This window comes from Pseudoliparis swirei, chromosome 9, assembly GCF_029220125.1.
Source record: "Pseudoliparis swirei isolate HS2019 ecotype Mariana Trench chromosome 9, NWPU_hadal_v1, whole genome shotgun sequence".
In the NCBI taxonomy this organism is placed as follows: domain Eukaryota; kingdom Metazoa; phylum Chordata; class Actinopteri; order Perciformes; family Liparidae; genus Pseudoliparis; species Pseudoliparis swirei.
Genome location: NC_079396.1, coordinates 4,615,561 through 4,640,379, shown reverse-complemented (window position 1 = coordinate 4,640,379; position 24,819 = coordinate 4,615,561). Strand labels below are relative to the sequence as shown.

At 41.9% G+C, this 24,819-nt stretch overlaps 1 protein-coding gene across 2 annotated transcripts in view; it reads right to left on the bottom strand.

The window, feature by feature from the left end:
* Nucleotides 1–4,980: 4,980 nt before the first annotated feature.
* The window catches only part of spen (spen family transcriptional repressor), a 29,028-nt gene continuing 9,189 nt past the window's right edge, over nucleotides 4,981–24,819 (bottom strand). Inside the window, exons 3-15 of one of the 2 annotated variants that reach the window (XM_056423246.1) lie at nucleotides 22,012–22,647; nucleotides 17,622–17,779; nucleotides 17,271–17,471; nucleotides 17,025–17,176; nucleotides 16,778–16,903; nucleotides 16,498–16,611; nucleotides 16,302–16,415; nucleotides 16,116–16,216; nucleotides 8,211–15,993; nucleotides 7,733–8,077; nucleotides 7,430–7,624; nucleotides 7,119–7,277; nucleotides 4,981–7,026 (exon numbers count right to left, since the gene is read on the bottom strand). In XM_056423246.1, coding sequence (XP_056279221.1) covers nucleotides 6,895–7,026; nucleotides 7,119–7,277; nucleotides 7,430–7,624; nucleotides 7,733–8,077; nucleotides 8,211–15,993; nucleotides 16,116–16,216; nucleotides 16,302–16,415; nucleotides 16,498–16,611; nucleotides 16,778–16,903; nucleotides 17,025–17,176; nucleotides 17,271–17,471; nucleotides 17,622–17,779; nucleotides 22,012–22,647 — 10,216 coding nt within the window. In that variant the 3' untranslated portion in view covers nucleotides 4,981–6,894. The remainder of the gene's footprint in view (nucleotides 7,027–7,118; nucleotides 7,278–7,429; nucleotides 7,625–7,732; nucleotides 8,078–8,210; nucleotides 15,994–16,115; nucleotides 16,217–16,301; nucleotides 16,416–16,497; nucleotides 16,612–16,777; nucleotides 16,904–17,024; nucleotides 17,177–17,270; nucleotides 17,472–17,621; nucleotides 17,780–22,011; nucleotides 22,648–24,819) is intronic. The other variant, XM_056423247.1, reaches the window with a different exon arrangement.

The following is a 24,819-nucleotide window of genomic DNA, read 5'->3' as shown; positions in this document are numbered from 1 at the left end:
AAAATAGACAAAATAGAGCTGATATGAGAGCTGACACCACGCATTGCAGCGCTTCAAATGCTTCATGGGAGCCGTCGTGTTTTGAATTTTAACAATTTAATTGTGGTTTAACTTTACGACAACCACAAAAGGTTCAAATTATAATAGCAGGTGCTGTGGCCGATACACATTATTGTTAGAATACGAATGCAAAATCCCTTTGACACTTTCTTATTTCAGAAACCTATATGTTCACATGTTTTTTACTATTTTTGCACTCTATGTTGTCTATATGTTGCACAATTCACTTTATGTTGGACAGAAGAGAAACGCAATTTCGATCTTCTGTATGTTTGCACATATGGAAAATTGACAAATAAAACTGACTTTGACTTTGACTTTGACTTGACTTAATGAGAGACTTCCCAGAGTCAAAAACAAGCTAGTGGCTGCTAGCACGGATATCGCATCGGGCATCAATCTTCTGGTCTATAGAAGTCAAATAGATCATACTAGTCGTGATAATATGCAACACGCAGAGTAAACCATGTTGTATAAGTGCTGCATTATAAGCCCAAGCATGACAGACATGTCTAATAACTGGAACCAATCACAACCCTGCTCTATCAAAGTTCTCCACAGGTGAGGCCAAATATTCCACGGAGCGAGTCTTCAACTGCAAACCACGTGTCAGGCGTCACACTTCGAGTCTGCAGAAGAAGAAAAACGGCTGCCGGAGCACGTCGGGACTTTTTATTTTAATAGAGGATGATATGACCGGCTGCCCTCTGGTTATGAAGGTGAAGGCTGGTATTGGTTTCTGGCATGAAAAGCAGCGCGGCAACTCTCTGTTGAGCGCAAGTCGATTAAAAAAAACCCGTTGAGCTTCTTCCTTTGTGTAACTCTCGGCAACTCTTTCTGTAAGCTTCCGTATTTATAAGCTTGCTCTGCTAAATGGCTCATTAAAAGCGTGCTTGAGTATGTGCTCTGCCCACAAAGACTCGTCACGACCACGGACCGCTCGGTCCAACAGTCTGCAGCAGTGTCGTCAAAGTAAGTACACACGGTAAAATAATGGTTCTTAAATGGTTCTTCAAAAGGCTTTGTGGTTCTACGAAGAACCATCACCTACTGAAGAAACATTTTTTTGCATTTGAGACACCATTACAGGTTTTTAGAAGAACTCTTTAAGGAAATTGTTATTTAGAGAACCCTGGTTTGAAAGGTTCTTTGTGGAACCAGAAATGGTGCCTTAAAGAACCATTTTTGAAGGTTCTTTGAGACACCTTTATAGGTTCTTTGAATAAATATTTAAGGACATGGTTCTTTAAGGAACCCTGGTTTGAAAGGTGCTCTGTGGAACCAGAAATGGTGCCTTAAAGAACCATTTTTGAAGGTTCTTTGAGACACCTTTATAGGTTCTTTGAAGAACTCTTTAAGGACATGGTGCTTTAAAGAACCATTTCTAAAGGTTCTTTGAGAAACCTTTATAGGTTTCTTTTTTAACTATTTAAGGAAATTGTTCTTTAAAGAACCCTGGTTTGAAAGGTTCACTGTAGAACCAGAAATGGTGCCTTAAAGAACCATTTTTTAAGGTTCTTTGAGAAACCTTTATAGGTTCTTTGAATAACTCTTTAAGGAAATTGTTATTTAGAGAACCCTGGTTTGAAAGGTTCTTTGTGGAACCAGAAATGGTGCCTTAAAGAACCATTTTTGAAGGTTCTTTGAGACACCTTTATAGGTTCTTTGAAGAACTCTTTAGGAAATTGTTCTTTAAAGAACCCTGGTTTGAAAGGTTCTTTGTGGAACCATAAATGGTGCCTTAAAGATCCATGTTTTGAAGATTCTTTGAGACACCTTTATAGGTTCTTTGAATAAATATTTAAGGACATGGTTCTTTAAGGAACCCTGGTTTGAAAGGTGCTCTGTGGAACCAGAAATGGTGCCTTAAAGAACCATTTTTGAAGGTTCTTTGAGACACCTTTATAGGTTCTTTGAAGAACTCTTTAAGGACATGGTGCTTTAAAGAACCATTTCTAAAGGTTCTTTGAGAAACCTTTATAGGTTTCTTTTTAAACTATTTAAGGAAATTGTTCTTTAAAGAACCCTGGTTTGAAAGGTTCACTGTAGAACCAGAAATGGTGCCTTAAAGAACCATTTTTTAAGGTTCTTTGAGAAACCTTTATAGGTTCTTTGAATAACTCTTTAAGGAAATTGTTATTTAGAGAACCCTGGTTTGAAAGGTTCTTTGTGGAACCAGAAATGGTGCCTTAAAGAACCATTTTTGAAGGTTCTTTGAGACACCTTTATAGGTTCTTTGAAGAACTCTTTTAGGAAATTGTTCTTTAAAGAACCCTGGTTTGAAAGGTTCTTTGTGGAACCATAAATGGTGCCTTAAAGATCCATGTTTTGAAGATTCTTTGAGACACCTTTATAGGTTCTTTGAATAAATATTTAAGGACATGGTTCTTTAAGGAACCCTGGTTTGAAAGGTGCTCTGTGGAACCAGAAATGGTGCCTTAAAGAACCATTTTTGAAGGTTCTTTGAGACACCTTTATAGGTTCTTTGAAGAACTCTTTAAGGACATGGTGCTTTAAAGAACCATTTCTAAAGGTTCTTTGAGAAACCTTTATAGGTTTCTTTTTAAACTATTTAAGGAAATTGTTCTTTAAAGAACCCTGGTTTGAAAGGTTCACTGTAGAACCAGAAATGGTGCCTTAAAGAACCATTTTTTAAGGTTCTTTGAGAAACCTTTATAGGTTCTTTGAATAACTCTTTAAGGAAATTGTTATTTAGAGAACCCTGGTTTGAAAGGTTCTTTGTGGAACCAGAAATGGTGCCTTAAAGAACCATTTTTGAAGGTTCTTTGAGACACCTTTATAGGTTCTTTGAATAAATATTTAAGGACATGGTTCTTTAAGGAACCCTGGTTTGAAAGGTGCTCTGTGGAACCAGAAATGTTTTTTCTATGGCATCACTGAAGAACCATTTTCGGTTCCCGATGGCACCTTCATTCGTGTGTCGTGTTTTTAATCAAAGTCACCCTTTTACTCTTTGCTTGTAGAGGACGTTTTGTCCACCCAGCAGATGGAATGCAGGCAGCTCGATGCCAGAAGGGCACAAACAAGAAAACAAGCACTTATGAGCGTCAGAAAAAACAACAACAACCTCTGAATCGTCCACATTCTTAACATTTCCGAACTCAAATTGGCCTTTTTTAAATGTCATCTTGTGGCAAAGAATTCAGAAGGCGACCGGCTCAGACACACGAATGTGGGGCTAGTTTGAGGACACCGGCACACAACGGGACCCCCCTCGACTGAGCTTCATCGCTCAAAGGCAGAGCCTGTAATCTTAGAAGAGCTGAAGAATCTGGAGACGGAGGGAAAACAACGTGCAGGAAAATCATCTTGTATTTCACAAGTATTCCTTGTACTCGGCTTTTTTCGCTGTCCAAATCGGATCTGCTTCTTCTCATGCTGCGAACAGGGCGTCAATTAAAATTCCAAGTCTTGGCCTGTCGGGACACTATAAATCACGTATGCCTCACCTCTTCCGCGTGGTCCCACTCCTTTCTTTCTCCCGGCGTAATGACAGGAGACAGAAAATTGAGCAAAGCTCAGTTATGACCCTCTTTGGCCTCCTTTGGTTGCTCTATAACCATCTCGTGCTTTTGCAGCTGGTATTCCTGTGTCACCCTTGTTTTTGTTTTTTCATGGGAAGTCCTGACCAACTGGATCTGCCAGTTTGAAGATGGAAAAGAACCGTCCATAATCATTACATTAACACACCGTGGACGCAGCTCCAGGGAGCAACACAGGGTTAAGTGTCTTGCTCAAGGACACATCGACTAGGGCGGGAATTGAACCGCTGACCCGCAGTCGCTCTGTTGGAACTAATATTGGGAAGTTTTGTCTTCAAACTAAATACAGTAAGTTAGTGTCTCTCATGGGTCGCCTGCATTAGATTGGGATGAATTGCACTCTCAGGAATACAAAAAAGGGAAAGATCATGCACCCTTGACCACCAAATGTATCCAAATAGAATTCCAATCACCACGAAATCCCCGAAGGCCTCGTCCACCCCCACCCCCCCACCCCACGCTGGGGAATCTGCCCTCGAGTGTACTCTTGAATTTGACCGGTGCAGCCAGAAAGCCTAATTTTCAAAGCCAGGGTTTTAAAATTCCGGATCCCATGGAGCTGCATGCCCTCAGGGTTGAGTCCATAACTATCGCTCTGACAGCCACGCTGCTCGTTCGTCTTGCTTCGTATAGACATTTAAATACCACTGGAAAAGGTGGACAGCGAGAACAGTTTTATAATTCGTCATTAACATTCATGATTTGGCATTTTATAAATATTTGAATGCGCTCGAGTTCGATCATCCGGAATGCTGGTACTATTTTCTTTTCTGCACACCTGTTCTCTTTACAGATTTTTTTTTTAATGTCAATTCTATTAAAAATGTAACACAGTTGAAGTGCAAGCCCATGCATCCTAATACTTAAAGTAGAATACACCTTGACTAAGGCGGCCATGAAAGATCCTCCACAATTCCCTCTGGATCCGACCAGATTTACGTCCATCAAAGGTTCTCTGCTTCAAAAAGCAAATAGTTACCTTCGACACATTCAAATTTGAAGATACGAAGCTCCAGGGAACATGCTGTCCTATTAAAATGAAGGCAGGGCCCAAATTTCAAAGAACAAAGAATGTTCTCAGTGAATTGAAATAACAATTGACTTCTGTGTCGGAGCACTGAGGCAAACACTGACATCTTCTGACTGCTGAATGGACTGCAGCGCCGACTCTGATGTGCAAGTATTTTCACTATTTAAACTGTTGCACAACTTGAGGCTTCCAGAAAAAATTAACCGATTAGCTTTCAGATCACATTCTTCTATTTTTATACTACAGCCTAGACTTTTGGATAAATCTTTCTTTACCAGTCATTGTCTTCGAAATAACTTTAGAGGCAAGGTCACAAAAACACAAAGCAAGAGTGGCAGACCATTTAATGATCTTCATAAGTAAGTTAAACAATCATTTATTTTACAGTCTAAAATGTCCTCATGGAGGAGCAGCAAAATACACTCAAAATGAAGATTGATCAAAAGACAGTTTTCATACTAATCACCGTTTTAAGTTTTTTTTTTTTTCTTCTCATTTGTTTATAAAAAATTATAAGTGCCTTCAACATAACCATGAGAGTACTCAGCTTGCAGTCTTAGAAATATTTACAACACAAAACTGACGAGCATGGTTTTACTTTCAGCATCGGTTTCACACACACTCACACACACACACACACACACACACACACCTCATCTCCCGTCTTTCAGACTGCTTTCAACAAACATAAGGACCCTGAAGACAGACAATTATGAAGAGGGAACAAATACACAGGAGCACAGATACGGACATTAGTATGTACAGCTTGGCTCAACACAGTTAAGGGGAGGGATGGAGACAGATGATCAACACATCCAATAGCGGCATGATGTCAAGTTTAAGTCACATTCTTTACTTATGATTTCTGTTTACCCTTTAAGATTTGAAAATAAAGCATGCTATAGCACATTTGTTATGAAGTCATGGCTTATATGACCTCAGGATGCAGTCCTTAATATGCGAGGTGATTCTCAGACAGGAGGGGGCAGTAGAGGACCACCTCAGGGAGAAGGAGAACAGGAGTACTAACAGAAATGCAACCCCTACAATACAATGGTTCCTTCAAAATGAGGATACGACTTCATAATGTAAAAGCACTGTAGTAACAGAGTTGGGTTGATGGACAATACCAAAAAAAGAAAAGGAATCAAGTCAGCCCTCTGAGTGGCAAAATACAAAGTCACATATGAAAATAGGTTCTGATCAATTTTAGTTTTAGATACATTGCGTGTGTAGAGCGTTTGCAAAAGACATTTTGGCACAGAATCAATTTTCTAAAAATAATTTTTCTTGAATATCACTACTGGATCATCGATAGATCCTGCCCACCTTTCCCCTTCTTGCCCCTGTCCAAAGGAAAGAGAACAAAAAATAGAAAGAAAAAAGAAATTTTACATTTGATGATCAGTCTTGTAAAATAATTCACTTGGTCTCTCCACATTGCTTCAGTCTTTAAATATTTATAATATTTACAGTTTCACAACTGTCCACAATACCCTTAGGCTTAAAGAAGATGCAAACAAAAATAAACAAATTAAATATTCTTTATATAGTCCCCTGTTGAGGCATTGAGTGTAACTGTACAACTCTAAACGTGCCCTCTTGAGTTCCTGGGGTAGGGAACACTTCGGGATGGAGAGTCGAGTCCGGAAATGATGTAGAAGTTGGCTGATATTGAAGGAGCAAAAGCAGTATGACTGATCAGGCTGAAATGATCTTTGATCATTTTCCAGGCATTTATTTTTTATCCTGCACAAGCATGGCTGATCACAAGAGTAATTCCATAACATTTAGCATTTTATACTCAACATCTGTACAGAGTTCACCATTTTTTCCTTAACATAGTGCAATGACTTCCCATATTGTTTGTCTTTAAAAAAATTCTCACAATCACTTTTATGAAGGTAAAAAATATCCCATAGGAATGCCTCAATCCATAGCTTTGTAGGTACTATGAATTAGGAAAGGCTGCACAACACCTCTAAAAATGGCAAAAATTTAATGATAAATCAGAAATGATCATCAAAAATCCAGTTCGACCCTTCAGATCCTTTTCTGTAGAGGTAAAGTTTTTTGTCATTGAAGGACTTAAGGACTTGGTGGAGAAAAGGTGAGTGCATGCTAAATTATATATCTTTTAAAGTCAAATTTATAAATAAAAAAATGAGGCAATTCCAGTTTAATAAACTGGACAAGTCAAAATGGGCTGGTGTTGGCTTTGTTCAGGAAAGATGAAAGGAATTAAACGGAGGCGATGACAATCATGAGGTGAGGGGAAATGCTCGAGATGCTGTTGAGAAGGTCCGGGGCTAGGCGCGAGAGGTGGCTCTCCGAGAATTCACACGGTGGGAAAATCTGTACCACATAAGCTGGCTGTGAATCAAAAAAGGAAAAATACATGATTAGACATGACCTTGATGAATTTGAAACACAGGCACAATTATTTTAAAAAAAATTAAACAGACCTGATTAGAGCCAGGGTTGGGCACATTAATAATGCCGGCTGCCTGTTTGGCTTGGAGGTAGGTGATGAAGCCACTTTTCAAAGCCTGGGTTTGACCAAGGACATCTTCTTGGTCTCTACCACAGGGTAGAGCCAGTAGCAAACAGTAGTCATTCTCCACCTGCCATGAATGATAAGTCTTTTTCATAAATGTAAACATAAAAGCACATCCCACAGAGTGTTAATCAGGTTATAAACTGAAAAATCCGTTCATATGTTGATCCAAACTTGAGCACCCAACATAGCAGAAGTAGTAAAAACCAAAACACTCACAGTCATCCTGCGTGCCACACTGTCCAACTGGGAAGCCTCAAGCCTCATCCTCTGGACAATACGTAGGAGCGGACCTCCCTCTGTGGGCGGCAGGGAGCGCTGGGCCAGGATGGTATTGCCAGAAACAAAGTGCAACTGGACGGCAGCCTGGTCGTTCTTCAGTGCCAACAGGCCTTGCCATACAATAGGATATTTCTGTACAACAACAACAACAAAAAGGGGTTTGAAACTATTTCCTCTTTGGTATAGTTTTGAAAACATATTCCGTACATGATGACAATGGTGGTCAATCGGTCTTCCTACCGTTAAAAGTTGAACCATGTTAACGGAACGATGTCCCGAATGTTCCAACTTAGCATCATGTCGTGAGTGCAGCGAACTTGATGGGGGTAATGCTGGCATAGGTGATGGCAAGAAGGCTGTAGGGCCTTTCTGTAGAGATAGATCTGGTTTATGAGTAAGACTCATAGGGGACGACATTGGAGACTGGTACGAGGGGGAGACTGTATCCCGGGATATTCTGGAAATGTGCGAGAGTTCCGTAGAGGTAGAATGGCGGAGATGGGAACTCTCAGGTTTGGAACCACTTCCTCCCACATGTGACTGAGACATTTTACCTCTGTGACCCAGTTCAGGCTCCGGAGAGACCTGGTTAAGGAAATACAAAATGAAAAAAGTAATGCATATTTTTATGTGTATATGAATAGGATCAATGAAATGCAATTATCATAGAATGCTGAAATATTTGCAATATGTAAATAACAAAAGCATATCAAGTGACCTGTGAAGATGTCATGCCTTGGTTAGCCAGGTTGTGTCCCGATGATTGATGCCCTGGAAACTGGGATGGAAAGCCCCGCATGTCCCGACATACAGGAAAAGAGCCAGCACCCACTGGATGTATCAGCTGAACCCCAAGTGGGTGAGGAGACACCAGGACGGGAGAAGATGCATGGACTCCCCTGATTCTACTTTCGTTGGAGGGTGGATGTATCAGCTTTCCTTCTGGTGGTTTGATAGATTCTTTTGCAGAAAGGTCAATGGTCTTTCCCACGATAGGACTCTTTGAAGGGCCAGAGATGTTGCTTGAAGACGTTCCAGTCTCTGAGGTGCGTGACTGTCTTGCCTCGACAGTGGCCTGTTCTCCCAGTTGCTGGTGCATGAGGATGCGTTGGTGCATGTCTCTGTACTGGTCCATGCGTATGCTGGGGTGGAGCCCTCTGTGATCACTGTGAATCATCCTTACATCTGATTGGAGCTGGGGTACAGAAGTTCTACTCGGGGCTTGGTTAAAATGTCTGGCGTCTTCTTCACTTGCACTGCTGCCACCGCTACCCGATACGGAACGCTGCGGACTTGAATGGGACTGCAGTACCAAATCTCGAATGACGTTAGGCTGGGGCGTGTTTGAGCGCTGTGGAGGCCCTGGGTGGGAAGAGGACAGGGAGTCACCTCGTCTTCCATAGTTTATCCCAGACATTGGTGGGATGTTCATTCTGGCTTCATGGGTGACACTGTGAGGTTGAATTATGACGGAGGATTGCTCCGAGTGAGGGTGATGCATTCCAGAATGATATGTAGATATTGGTGGTACGCCGTGACCTGGAACGACCGAAGTGCCTCGAGGAGAACTGCTTGGGGGACAGGCTTTGACGAAGTGGGAAGGGGAGTGAACGGCTGTTCGTGGGGAATGGGGTTCTTGCTTTAGGTGTAGAGCTGAACGATCAGTTGGTATGGTAGGGCTGGGGCTCATGCGGGTTCCAGACAGTGATGGGTGGTGTGGACTCATGACTGGGCTAAGGTTAGACTGCTGAACAGCTTTATTAATGTCCATCTTTTTGGGTAGAGGTTCAGACCCCAGTCCTCTATTGCCATGCTGCTGCTGTATCACAGCGTGGTTGTACATCAAGACTTGAGGAGAACTAACTGGCTGTTGGTACATCTTTACAACGCCACCTTGAGACGTTGTGTGATACGGGGCTTCAGATTTGTCACACCCAATAACCTCCTGCTTCATACTGGATATGATAGGTTGAGAGTTATAAGACGTATTTGTCAAGAGAACCCCTGTGTGCCCATAAACTGTGGGAGTTGGGGTTACTTTTGGGGTAGCGGACTGGGATGATGTGATGAGTGGGTCTTGTTTTATTGTAGATTTGACAACAGATTGCTGAAATTCGATATCACCAGCACTCGCTTGAGGAATTTGACTAATTTTGGCTCTCATCCTATGAGGTCCTTCGGTTTTCTGACCGGAATAACTCAAAACAACAACACCCTCTGATGTATTGACCCTAAGGCCAGGACTGGTGCCTGTACTGTAGGGAGTCGTCTCAACAACAGAGCGCCCTCTTGTCGTATCTTCTATAATATCCATGCCATGGTAGCGATTATTCTCATTCGAGTTCGACCTACATTTTTGCTTGGGGATAGACAGGCCAGTGTTGCGGTTGCTTAGAGAAATTCTTGGAGTTTCCTCTGTATCATAAGGCATTGGAATTCGACTTATTACTGAGGTAACCGGGGAAATAACTGTATGCTGGATCTTCTCTCCGCAGTTCTGTTGTGACTCTGTCAGTGGAAATGGTTTGTGGTGTATGGGCAGGGGTGGTAAATGTGGTCTCTCTTCAGGGTGTAACTGTCTTGAACCCACTATGTCAGAGGGATTTTCATTCTCCGACATCCGTGAAGGATCTGACAGCACAGACGTCACCATAGTGGTAGGTATAGAATTGCTGTTTGGTGCAGAAACATATTTAGGTTCCATTAGGATTTTTCGTAAGGTACTAGAACTAGGGTCAACATCTGAGGCTTTTGTGTCAGGTGGCATTGGGGGATTTATTGAAGGCGTTCCACGTGCAATTGACTGTGGTGGGGAAGGAGTTACCACTGTAACATGACACGAAGGAGCAACATAGATTCTACTATCTTCAGTTCTAGGAGGCCAGTCTGGCAAAAGTTTAATTTTGGCAGGCCGCATCAGGGGTACACTGAAGTGAGATACAGGTTGTGTGCGGGCAGGTGCAAGAGTAGGGGTAGATGGCTCCTCTGCTCGGGATTGCTTTTTACTACTTGAGATGTTGCTTGTGCCTGAATGAAAGGCAGATTCTTTGGGTACACGCTGTTCAACTTCAGGCTGTTCTGCCTCTTTGGGCGTGTCTACCGTTATAGCACTTGTAACATCACGTCTACAAGTTGCAACGGCAGTGACCACAGAAGCTACTGCAGTAGCCCCAGCTGTAACAGTGGCTGCTTTTGAATTTTTGGTTTCTGAATCTTTTGGGATTGACTCTGGTAACTTAACTGGGGAGGGCTCTGGTTGTGAAACCTCTTCAGCAGTATCGCCTTTCTTATTAACTGCACCTTTGCGACTTCTTGTCTTCTTCAGAGTTTTGGCTCTAACTCTACTGGTTTTCTTGGATGTTTCAAGTAGAGAGGCATTTTTAGCTGCCTTAGTCTGCGCAATTAGCCCCTTTGGGGTCGGTGTCATGGTACCATTATCTGAGTCTGCAGCAAGAATATTGTTGATCACCATGTGTGTTTCAGGATCCATAATTTCATTGGAAGAGGAAGAGGACAATGATTCAGGTGTAGGGATACGACCAGTGTAAGTAGGAGGAGCTGTGAAACCTTCTGTCTCTGCACATGTTTCTTCAGCTGTAATGGAATCGATAGCGGCTGCAAGTTCAGTTTCACTTGCAGGATAAGGTCGCTTCTCCTCAACCTCAGCTTCTGGCTCTACGATGACTGGAGGCAATATGATAGGTGGCTCTGAAGGTGGTGCCTTATATGGTCGAGGAAGTTGTTCAACTGTAAATTTGGCAATATTTTCAACTGCCTGCTCTAGTTCCATCTGTCGTGCTAAGAGAGTTGCCGGATTAGCAGGGAGTTCAGGCTCTGATAGGTTGTCTTCCTGATCCTCTGTGTCAAGGTCTTCACATTCTTTTAGAAAGCCTATACTATTTGTTTCCTCGTTCTCTTTGACTACTGTTTTAGTTTGTGTAATAGTGGGAACTTCAAATGACTCAAGCTCATTATCCCCTGAACGTAGTAAACCTTTTACATCATCAACACTTACACGGATCTCAAGATTTTTTAAGCTAAGTGATTTATCGTCAGTGACTTGCTTGGTATTTCTTTTCAGCCTTGGTGTTTTCATTTTAACATTCTTTTCAGGCTGTTGTCTCTTCTCAGAGGAGGTGATGTCTAATTTTTCAATATCCCCATCAGTAGATTTCTTTCCACCATAATCGGTTAAGTCTTTTTCCCTCTTGTGCAATTGTGAGCTTTGGTTTTCCACCTTTTCTGATAGCTTCACAAACAGTTCCGAATCAGCTTTAGGATCAAGTTCTGACTCATCGTGACTTGAAGGATCATCTTGTTCAGCCATCTCTGAAGGGCTCCTAGACTGTTTGTCTATTCTACCTCCTTTCTTGTTTACTGGAGCAGGATATATTAGTTGTGTCTGTTGTACCTTTAGAGTGGCTTTCATAACCTCTACATTAGTCGTGGTCTCTTTGACCTCTGTGCTTTCCTCAATCATTTTCTGAACCCCCTTAACTGGCGATGCATCTTCACCTCGCTTGATACCTCTTTTAGGTGGGCGTCCTCGCCTTGCGTTGGTATGTGGAATTGGAACATCCTGCTGTATTGGTTCTTTATCTGCACCACGTTTGCGCATGGAGCGTGCTGGCTCAACCACCTCTTTGCCAGCTGGGTCATCTTCATGGAGTGTGGCATAGACTGATCTTACATTCCTGCGACGTGTTCTACCATGGATCAAATTAGACTCAAGGTTTTGCTCTGAATCTGATGCATGAATTGGTGACTTGGATGTGGCTTTGCACTCAACAGAAGCTTTTGGTGCTTCTGCCCGAGGAGATGAGGCCCTTTTGAGTTTCTCTCTGTCAATCCGTTCACTCTTTCGTGTTGCAGGTTTTTCAGCGGCAACAATTTGGGACGGTTGGGCAATACGTAATACTGACAGTGGTTTTGCCCTTTTACTCTTGGGTTGTCTGCGATTTGGTAATGGTATTATTTCGGCTTCTAGTTCTGGCATAGTTGCCTCACGATCTGTCTCCATTTTCTGAGATTCCTCAGAGTGTTTTGATTCCTGATTTTCTATTTTAGGCTCCATCTTATTAATTTCAGTTTTTTCCTCAATCTTTAGATAGTCAGAGTATGTGAGTTCTGCACTCTCCCTCAATAAACCACTGAGGGAAGCACTGAAAGTGTGAGACTTATTTTCCACAAGAGGATTGTGTACCCCCGCCAAACTATCTCCAATGTTTGCTTTGGGTTCAATTAACTCCGCTTTTGTTTCCATTTCCTTCTCTGGAAGGGTTATGGTTAGCTTAGGAGCACCTGGTTTAAAGTCTTCCTGAGAAAAAGAATATGATGGCGATAGCTCAAAAACTGGCTCCACTTTTTCTTCTTTGACAAATGACACAGGTGGATCTGAGGGTGGAGTTAAACATTCTTTCTTTTCTGGTAAAGACTTTTCTTTTGGGGCAAAAGCAAATGGGGAAGCTGACATGGTTAATGGGGGGCTAGCTGATTTATGTTCAACCTTCTGTACTGGCTCAGATTCCTTATCAGACAGCACGTTATCACTATTCTGCCCTTCTTCTCTTTTAATCTCTACCACTATCAAATCATTCTCAAAATCCGGTGGGGTATGGTCTTTGTCCTTTTGTTGTTGAAGCTCCAAAAAACGACTATGGAAAAGCACTATGGGCTCTTGTGGCATGTCCCCTACTCCAGATTCAGGCTGTGCCTCAGTAGCACCTGGCTTAGCAAAAGGCTTATTACTAACTCGAGTTTCTAAAGCTTGGTCTTTACGTTCAAGATGTTGCAAACGGCGGGTATCCTGTTCAAAGATTGAGCTGTGCAGGAAGCGAGAAGCAAACAGATTTTGTCGTTCTTGGTCCTGTGGCTTAAGGTCCTCCTTTTTATCTTGCAGCTTTTCAACAGAGTCAGTACGAATCTTCTTTTTTTTCATATACCAAGAAGGAATAGGCCGAGGTGCTAGCTCTACCTTGTCCTTATCCGAACCGCTGTGGGAGGTCGGAAAACGTGAGGGGAGAAAGGACCAATTATCTTCCCTGGAGGAATACAGTGTCTTTGCTCTTTCAAGGAGTGCTTTGGTATCAGGAGTTATAGTTTTATCTAATGCAAAAGAATAAAACTTATTCTTTTCCAATGAGCCTGAAAGCTTCAGGTCTGTCATCCTCTCATCACGTTCCCCAAGGATAAAAGACAAGGAACTACTGGATTTGGGAGAGATGTGTTTGTTTTCTCCGTCCTCATCTGAATCAGACTGCACTTCCCCAGGTTCCAAATCTTGGCCAAGGCGTTTGCGGATGGTTTCACGTTTTGCAATATCACTGGGAAAAGTCATATCCATTCGAAGTGAATCAGACTTTATCCTTCTTTCCCATCGGTGCATCAACTCCTCATCACAGCCTAGCAAGGTAGTCTTAAGCTTTGGGAGCTCAGTGTCAGAAGACTGAAAATGTGTCAGTCCCAAACTGTTTGTCAATGACTCGGTGTGTGAACATTTCTCGTCTTTTGTTTGAGATTTTTTGTCTTTGTTTATGACCGATACAGAAATCTGTGCAGTTTCATCTTCTTCATTGGCACAAAAGTGACCATCTCCTATTGAGGGTGTTATACTCTGGTAAATGTCATCGTTCAACTTTTGGGAACTTGGAAAGTTGCGCTCTCTTTTTACGGTGACTATTTCAAAGCCCAAATTCTCAACTTTCTTTCTTTTACTGTTAGACAAGTCGTCATTGACCATGTCCTGAATTGATTTTGAAACGTCATGCATGATATAATCCTTTCCAAAGTCATGAGTCTCAATACTCACTGGGTTTTCAAACTTGACTAAATTATCAGGATCGTCAAGCTTGGGTCGGAGCCAGCTACTCGGTTCAATTTGTTTTGTGCAAATGTTCTGATCAATGTGCACATTATGTTCATCCGTGTCATTTGAGTCCCTACATTTCCCCTGTTCATTTTCAGACAAAACCGGTTTCTGTTCTCTTAATCTATCCAAATTAAAGCTGCCGTCATCCAACATCTTTGTGAGATTGGAGCCATTTTCACTCTTTGATCCTGCTAAATCCATTTTTAGGTCGAGAGAGTCCAACTGATTGGTAGGGTCTTCAGGCAGCTCCCCTAGCCGTGACTGCTGCTCCAGAGAAAAGCCGACAGAGTGGACTTCACAGTCCCGTCCATCTTTAGGACTGATAACTGAAACCACCCGGACACATTTATCCTTGTGGTGCTCCTTTTTATGCATCCCTTTTATCGAAAGATTCTTATCCAAGTCTGTCTCTTTAGCATTGTTCCATAGTTTGTGAATTCCAGGTTTAACAACATCCTCCTCACTCGTTCTCTTCTGTCTAGCAGTTTTTCCAGAGTCTTCAAAGCGCCTTTTCCTCGCTGCCAAACGGTCAATATCTACAGAAATACTACTGTCAAATCCCATTTCAGATTTCCCATGTTTTTTGGATTTAATTTTACCATCCTTGTCAATAACCTCCACTAAACTGTGCATATTTTTGTCTCTGGGCACTTTAACATGCTTAGAAATATCACTTTTGGATGGTTCCGGGCAGAATGGGGGACTCCTCTGGTCAACTGGAGGTGATGCCAATCTAGGACTGTCACTCCCACCCCTCAGGTTTGGTTTTTCTTGGACAGATTGTCCAATCAATTTTCCTTCTTTTTCTTTCACACGTGTTAATTGCACAACACACGGCAGAAGATCTAACCTTCCTTTACTAAAGCCGTCCCTCGGAACTTTAGTGCTTTTGCTTCGAAGGACTGATTCGGGGCTAACATCTTTTTCAAGAGCAGGTTCAGGTTCAGGTTCCGTCTCACATGCTTGGATAATGGGTGATGCCACTTTTAGCTTCTTAAGCCTCTGTTTCTCACTTTTGTCTTTGTCCCCTCGATCTTTACGTCCAGCCCACTTCTCCTTTTCAACCAAATTCGGTCGTTCGACTTCAAAGACTCGCTCGTTCTCAAGTTTCTCCGTCTTATTGTACCTTTCGGTGCGTACCTTTTCAAGTTTTTCAAACCTGGGCGGGGAGATTGAACTACAGCTACCACTTCTTTCAGAAGATCGGCAACAAATACGTCGATCTGTATCACTCGGTATCCTCTCAGAGAGCGCAGGGGATGCAGTCGGGCTGGCAGGACGACGAGCGGCAACGTGAGATGGGCTTTGGCTACGCTCAATGGTCCTCCGGCCGTGATCACGCCCACGATCCGTTTCAAAGCGCTCCCTCTCTCGTTCGCGTTCCCGTTGCAAATAGCTGTATTTGCGAATGTCCTGCTCATAAGGGTCAGCTCTGTATTCTCGATATTCCCGGGGGTCTTCAAAGTATTGTGGATCATAGTAATCTGCCTGATATGGGTCCCATTCGGTGTAGAACTCCCGACTTCTGGCAGGGTATTTGCGACGTGGATCCTCCGTATATGTTCCTGGCGTTCGTACATTTTCATAATACTGTCTTTCTGCTTGAAACTCATATTGAGTTCGCCGATCATCCCTACCAAGAAATAAACCCAAAAACCAAGATATCAATTTCTCAAACTTTGGCATTGATAATGTTTAACAGTATTTTGACAGTATGTTTCCAACGTTAGTGTTCTTTATGGAAACTACACAAACCTTCTTTCAGAGAGCAGGTCATATAAGTCTCGGATGTCCTGCCCAGATGCCTGCATTGAACGATAAAATGCCATCTGACTTTCCTGATTGGCAAAATCCACCTGAAAAAAAGGAACGTCAGGAATTTAGAAAATGAAAACATTACAGAGCAAAATTAAAGAGCAACTTGTTTTTGCCTTCACTTACCTTGATTTTACTGCCCCCTATCTTCCATCCTTTTGTGTCTTTGACAGCGGCTTGTGCATATTCGATGTTGTTATACAGGATAAGTGCCATTCCTTTCATTCGGTCAAATACAACCTGCGCAAGACAAAGGGAAATAGAGTCTCATGTTGCCAGAAAGTAAACAATAAGCAACGGTAAGGGGGGGAAACACACTTACCTTGACAACATGTCCATAGCGGCAGAAATGACGAGTAAGAAACTGCTCAGTTGTGTTTGAAGCCAATCCATCCAACCAAACACACGTTGTTGGCATACTCTTTCCAAAGCCCAGCTGAATAAAGGAAGGATACAAAAAAAAGATTGTAAATATTTGATGCAACATCAAAGAACAGTTTATATAAATCGAGCTCATAAATAATACGAGCACCGTCGTGAAAGAGACCAGCATGTGGTAGTTAAGGCAAGATTCTAAATTTAATTAACGTGATAAATCTCACCTTTAATCTATTGTTACCCAGGTACTCTCCATCCATCTTCTTTATAGCTTTGCAGACACTGGCAATGTCGCAGTATTGTAGAAAGGCATACTGTGGGGCTCCATTCACCTTCTTAATGTCAATGTCCTTTGCACAATAAGGAAAACAGAAAAAGGCTTTTATTAAGCATTGTCATCTCAAACTACACAGCATGGTAAACATTGCCCATAATGAGATATTCCCCAACCCCTTCACAGCATTAACCTACCACTATTTCTCCAAAGCGTTGAAAGATGTTAAGCAGGTCATGGTAAGCGGTGGACTTCTCCAGGTTTCCAATAAATAATGTCCGCGTGGCCTTTGGATGAAACTCGTCTATCCTCTCATCCAAGGGCCGAAACTCATTCTCACTTTCAGTCTCTGAAAGAAATACAGCAAAAAGTCATCATTTGAACCTTGAGCACTTTTGTCTATCATTGTTTTTGCTGCAATAGAGTTAAAGATCACAACTTACCGGGGCCATTCCAGGCTGTGACCTCAATTTGCATGCCAAAAAAAAGCTTCCCCTTTGATGCTCCGAGGGCTTTTTCTTGGTCCTCTTGCTGACGGAAAAAAACGAGCCCATAGCGCTCCTCCGAAGCTCCGTGGATTTGGACAGATGTGACTTTTCCATGTTTCTTAAATTCATGGAACAAACCATCCTTCAGGCTCGTATCTGTGGTAAACCAGTCAAATGATTTATTAGTACGTTTATTGAAAATATAGCATTTTATCTTTCATAAAATGTGTCATTATTTGAAGGGATAAACAGAAATACAATGCACTACTATTTGTTGTAACCCCGTAGGAGTTCCTTGGAACTAACCTGTGGAGCGAACAGGAAGATTTTGGACCTTGATGCCGAAGCTTTTACGTGGTTCATCCTTGTCAAGGGAGGATAAAGGAAGTGCTGAGGGTGCTTGAACAGCAGCAGATTGCACTGAACGTGCCGGGGAGTCATCACTTGAACTACTGCTAGAATCACTGGAGCAAAAGAGAGACACAGACTTAGGAGTTGTTGCAAGATTCACTGTCTGTCATTCTGAGTTACTGGAACTGGCTGTAGCCTTTGCATATATATATATATATATATATAAAAACATATATATATATATACACACACATACACATACATACATATTTATATACATATATATATACACACATGCATACATATACATGTATACATAAATAAATACATATATATACACTACCGTTCAAAAGTTTGGGGTCATCCAGACAATTTCGTGTCTTCCATGAAAACTCACTTTTATTTATCAAATGAATTGAAAATTGAATAGAAAATATAGTCAAGACATTGACAAGGTTAGAAATAATGATTAATATTTGAAGTATTAATTTTGTTCTTCAAACTTCAAGCTCAAAGGAAGGCCAGTTGTATAGCTTATATCACCAGCATAACTGTTTTCAGCTGTGCTAACATAATTGCACAAGGGTTTTCTCATCAGATATTAGTCTTCTAAGGCGATTAGCAAACACAATGTACCATTAGAACACTGGAGTGATAGTTGATGGAAATGGGCCTCTATACACCTCTGGAGATATTTCATTAGAAACCAGACGTTTCCACCTAGAATAGTCATTTACCACATTAACAATGTATAGTGTGTATTTTTGATTAATGTTATCTTTATTGAAAAAACAGTGCTTTTCTTTGAAAAATAAAGACATTTCTAAGTGACCCCAAACTTTTGAACGGTAGTGTATATATATATACACACACATACATATATAAATATATATAATTTCTATATATATATACACACACACACATACAGATATATACAGATAAATAAATACACACATATATGTATGTATATATATAAATACACATATATATATATACATATATATATACAAACATATATATATACATACACATACATATATATACACACATACATGCATACACATACATACATGCATACACATATATATATATATACACATACATACACACATACATACATATATAAATGAGAGAGAGAGATATTATCCCTACCAATTAGTGATATTTGTACCTCAATAAAACATACATTTCTACAAGGTAATATGTATACACAATATTTTGCAACTGCAAAATACTCTGGCTCTGAAAAATCATTCGATAATAATAATATATATGTGTTGAAAGCTCTCTACTTCAATGACAAGAACAGTAGTTAAAATGTCATTTTTGTGATTTAAAAAAGGTGACAAAATGTTTTATCCAATCCGAGGTGAAAAGGAAGGAGGATTAGACCACTTATTGTATTGAACAGGTACGCACACATTCCAGATGTAATCTATATATAGTGATGCAGGGGCACAATAGCTCATGCGATGCACTTTCTTTCTCCCCAAACTATTGTCATCATCTGGTTATCAGTATAAAGAAAGATGGATTTGCATCACTGGCAAATTCATGGACGCCTTGGTCGCCTTTTTACCCCCCAACCGTTCCCATCATGTCTCAGCTTCCAAGGCCCTCTGCTGGTTTGTTTCTCTCTCTCTCTCTCTCTCTCTCTCTCTCTCTCTCTCTCACTTTCTCTCCTCCTGTGCTCAGACCCTTCCGGAAGTGCTGCTGACGGAGGCTGGCCTGTGGGAGTGGGCAGGCAGCCAGCACTGGCCAGAAATTTCCAGTTTCAACTGGATCTCACGGAGGGGAGGGGTGTGGGGGGGGGGAGGGCATTACACATACACAGAGGTAGGCGGTGAAAAAAATAAAATATAGAAATTCCCCACAGAGCACAACCTCGTCCAACCACATGCGTCGCTACCCGCCACTCTGCTGTGTCCAAAGCGTGGTGCGGTTATCCAGAATATAAACAACTTGGGGGGGGGGGGGGGGGGGGTGATGTAAACCTCATGAACAGACACTCTTATGTTGTTAAAAACTGCTGATCTTACTTGATCATCCAAGCCTTTTTAGTATATAGGCATTCCTAGAACATCAGCAGTCAAAATCAACTATTAGATAATACATTCACAAGAACCTGGACACAGATATACAACATATGTAGCCAATTTCAAAAATTGCTCTGTTTTGAATTCGACACGTTTTGATTTCGCGGAGATCCACGGGGCGAATAAAACTGACAGCCACAGTGTGTGTGGACAGACATGTGGACCTCAGTCCAAAGTATGGCGGTAATAAACACATTTAGAGGCTTCCCACTCCGACCAGCGATCAATTACTCAGTCAACAACCTTGTAAAAGCAGATTTGTGATTCGGAAGACTCACGAGTACAAAGAGCACTCGCACACACGAGGGTGGAACCACATTTGCACACGAAACACGGCTTGAAAAGGTTTACAGAATTTGAATTGGAAATTCTATGCAATGCATGCGTGTGTGTGTGTGTGTGTGTGTGTGTGTGTGTCCTGCTGGGTGGAGCACAGCGGTGTTGTTCACATGAACGTGAGGTTTGGCCATGTTGTTGGGTAAGATGGTGCTTTCATAACACCATTTTAAATAATAATAATGCCAAAAATAATGCAGTATCTCCTGAGGAAACAGACATGACACGGTATTAGGAGATATGATAAATTGAAATGGTTAATGTTATAAAAAATTGTGTTTTTTACTCTATTGCCGTGTTCAATATTGCCAATATTGAACACGGCTGATTCTCATTGGCTCTGACATGCACTGTGAGCTGTAAGGTCTTATATGGACAGGTGTGTGCCTTAACTAAACAAGTCCAATCAGTTTATTTAAACACAGCTGGACTCCAATGAAGGAGTAAACCCATCTCAAGGAGGATCAGAAGAAATGGACAGTGAGTTCACGATGAGCGTCACAGCAAAGGATCTGAATCCTTATCACCATGTGATATTTCAGTTTTTTATTTTTAATAAATGTGCAACCATTTCTACATTTCTGTTTTTTCCTGTCAAGATGGGGTGCTGAGTGAACATTAATGAGAAATAAAATGAACTTTTTGGATTTTAGCAAATGGCTGCAGTGAAACAAAGAGTGAACATTTTAATGGGGTCTGAATACTTTCCGTACCCAATATACATGTAAAAGACGGTATTATACACAGATTACAGAAATCCCCCCCCCCAAAAAACCTGTATAAAAATCCTTCCTCTCCCTTTTCTTCTCTAAAGAAATACTCTACATCTAAATACTGAAATCACTGGTCTCAGATGTGAAACAGCTGTGCCAGACGCAGCTAAATGTGATCGGCAGAAAGGAAAGCTTTACCACGAATCTGCCCACAAAGACAGACAGAGTTTTCATTTTCCATAAAGCATGTCGCTGACGGAAACATATAAAGACATTGATTCGGTGAATGCGTTCTTATATACGGTTCCATTTTAACCACGCAATGTTAGCAATACATTCCGATGTATGCCGCCTTGTACATGGCCACCTAGTTGAGTAAACACTGTTTCACGGCAGGGTTTGCACTGAGATGTGTTTCAAGGCTACTTTCTGCTGAAAAAGAAAATATATATATATGGGGGGGGGGGGATATGATGAGCCCCGGTAACCAGACGCCTCCTTCATAAAAAAAAATAAGAAGCAGAATATCAAGTAAAAACCGACCAGACCGATCTGTATTGTTATTGCTGTAGCAGCCTGGTGTTCTCACCGTTTAATGAAGGCCGAGCGTAATGGCAACGCCCTTCATTTGATCACGTGACTAATGTCTGTCAACTTGCCCCCCCTCCCCCCTCCCCCCTTCCCCCCCGGAATCGTGGTTACATAACCTTCAAAACGAGCCATAACTTAACAGCGCGCGTGCACGCTGGTACTACTTGCAGTAGCGCGACGCCCCCAGTAGGCCGCCGCTTGGCCGCGTGCCGGCGCTCATCGGAAGCTCATCTCTGCATTTCCGTATTTTAAATAAAAAAAGGGCCCAAACCAACCGATCGGATATTGGTAAAACATTAGTCAAGCAGTAATCCTGTTTTAGCCTCATCAGCAACGTATTTCCCACCCTGCTATACACACACCACTGTGACCTGGACTCTGGTGAGCAGGAAGAAGATACATTTAATTTTTAAGCTTTGGAATTTCAATGGAAACTGTCGTACGGTTAGACTCCGTGAGATGAAGGCCTGCGACCAGAGAGAAGGCCGGTTTCCTTCTGAAAAAGTACCCGGTCGTCCATCCCTCGTCGGAGCCTGGGATGCACGAAAGGTAAACAACAACAACAACAGCCACGCACAACGGTATAGGGACCTGGCCCGCTCCGCTCACCTGCCACTCGTGCTGCTGCTGGTGCTGCTGACCGAGTCGGAACTGGAGGAGCGGCTGTGGGTGCCGGAGCCGCTGTGGGAGCGCGGCGGCCGGGTCGCCTGACTCGCCGGCCTCTGAGGCGAAGGATTCCGCGAATGCGCGGAGTGCGGCGACCGGCTGCGACTGTGGCGGTACGGCCGCTCGCCGCGCCGACCCCTCTCCTCCCTGTAAAGGTCCCGGTGCACCACGCTGGCCAAAGTGAAAGGTTCCCGGGCGCGAGGCTCGTAGCGAGGCTCCGGCGCCTCGAAGCGACACGGGCTCCTGCTGTGGGAGCGGAAGAAGCCCGCCGCGCCGGAGGCAGTGGGCCCTCCGCTTCCCGCCGGCGCCGCCCCCGCCGATCCGCCCGTTCCCGCGTTGCCGGCGGCGACGGCGCCGACGACAGTCCCGCCGACTCCCGATGAGGACGACGGCGGCGCCGGACCGCTTCCGCCGGAGGCGGCGGACCCGGTGCCCCCGGCCGCGCTCAGAGTCCTCTCCCGCGCGTCGCGGTAGTAGTCGGCCGCTTCGTAGTGCCGCTGGCGTTCGAAGCTGCTGCCGGGACGCTCGTGATGTCCGTAGACACCGTGGTCGTACGCCCGATCCCGACTCTCAGCCGTCCTAACGAAACAGGAAGACAGAGCATCTCGTTACGGCGGCATTCAAGGCATCAGACACAAACAGACTCATCAGGTGGTTCTGGTGGGTTTTGACTTAAGTAGACACAAAGACAGGGCACTGAAGTGGTCGGAAGTTGGTAAGAATCTAAAAGAGATCGTTCTTGTTTTAGCCGATAACTACGAGAGGATGAACTGGTGGAGACAGCCGATTGGTCGGAACTGTACGTGGCTCCGAGATGAAATGGATCAGAACCGACTGCCACTGAGGTGCCGTGAGGTTTTTCCGAGGAGGTGTTCACCGTTTAAAAACTGCTTTCCTTTGAACGCAAATGGGTTATAAGTAAATGGTTTTATCAGTTCAAAAACATCAAAGAGATATAGAACTGTACCCTAGAGTAAGATGCACACATTCTGATGACATTTATACAAGAAGCAGAGAATGACCGGAAGAGATTCTGAGCAAAGAGAGCATGCATTCAGTGTTTAAAAAAAAAAAAGGATAGACATCTGGAGATTATTTTTAAAGTATAATTGCAGGATGTTTACTAAGTCATTCTTAAAAACTACAACAAAAGCCACTTTCTGAGACATTTTATTATTTATCTGGGATGCTTTGTTGAAGTTTTTTTTTTATGCGGCTTATGGCAAACCTTTTGTGTTTAATGTTACATAATTTAACACCATTGGTTCTCGTGAGGAAAAGGTCTTCAAAAGCTTCTTTTGTGGGAACGCACATATAAAATATATTTAAATGGTGCTATTAAGGACATTCTGCTCAGATCCGAACATCCTCGTTCGGAATAAAGCAATCATAATTTAATGAGTTAATAAGACTGCTGTCTCATTACAGCCGTCGTATTACCAAACTCCACTAATGAGCGGGACAGGACAGCAATTACCAGCGTTTGAATTCAGATCACATTATAAAATCATCAAATTAGCCGCGGTGTTCCAACGCAGGGCGGCTCATGGTTTGATTTGAACAACTCTTTCAAACTCTCCGTGACTTATTATTCTTTGTATTAGAAACGTATTAAAATTCAAGACGGTGGCGAATGTTAACGGTAAACCTCGACTGTCGACTTTTGAGAGAGATTATATTGTGTGTACATATAATGATATAAAATGATGTTTTATTAAGTGTAAATATCAATAATTGGTAAGGATGATCTTTCTCTCTCATATATATATATATATATACACACACACACACATAAATGTATATACACAGTATATACACAAATACATGTATATTATATATATATACACGCACACACAGACACACACATATATATATACACACACACATATATATATATGTATACACATAGATATATACATACATACATACAGGACTGTCTCAGAAAATTAGAATATTGTGATAAAGTTCTTTATTTTCTGTAATGCAATTAAAAAAACAAAAATGTCATGCATTCTGGATTCATTACAAATCAACTGAAATATTGCAAGCCTTTTATTCTTTTAATATTGCTGATTATGGCTTACAGCTTAAGAAAACTCAAATATCCTATCTCTAAATATTAGAATATCATGAAAAAGTATACTAGTAGGGTATTAAACAAATCACTTGAATCGTCTAATTAACTCGAAACACCTGGAAACACATTTTCAAATGTTTGATTTTGTTTTGCTGTTATAAATCTTTTTTTTTACTTGGTCTGAGGAAATATTCAAATTTTATGAGATAGGATTTTAGAGTTTTCTTAAGCTGTAAGCCATAATCAGCAATATTAAAAGAATAAAAGGCTTGCAATATTTCAGTTGATTTGTAATGAATCCAGAATGCATGACATTTTTGTTTTTTTAATTGCATTACAGAAAATAAAGAACTTTATCACAATATTCTAATTTTCTGAGACAGTCCTGTATATGTATACATACATACACATATATACACACACATACATATCACATACCATATATACATATACATTATATACATACATACACAGTATAAACATATATATATGTATATATATACACACACACACACATTTGGAAATTCCGCATGTTTTTGAATTGATAATAAATTGCTCGTATAAATATGCCAATGTAATCACAGAAATCAAAGATGTGCGTTATGTTGGAAGTGCAACATTTAAGACCCTCATTTCCTCCTTCTCCCATCCCCAATGTCTACTTTCAACTTCCA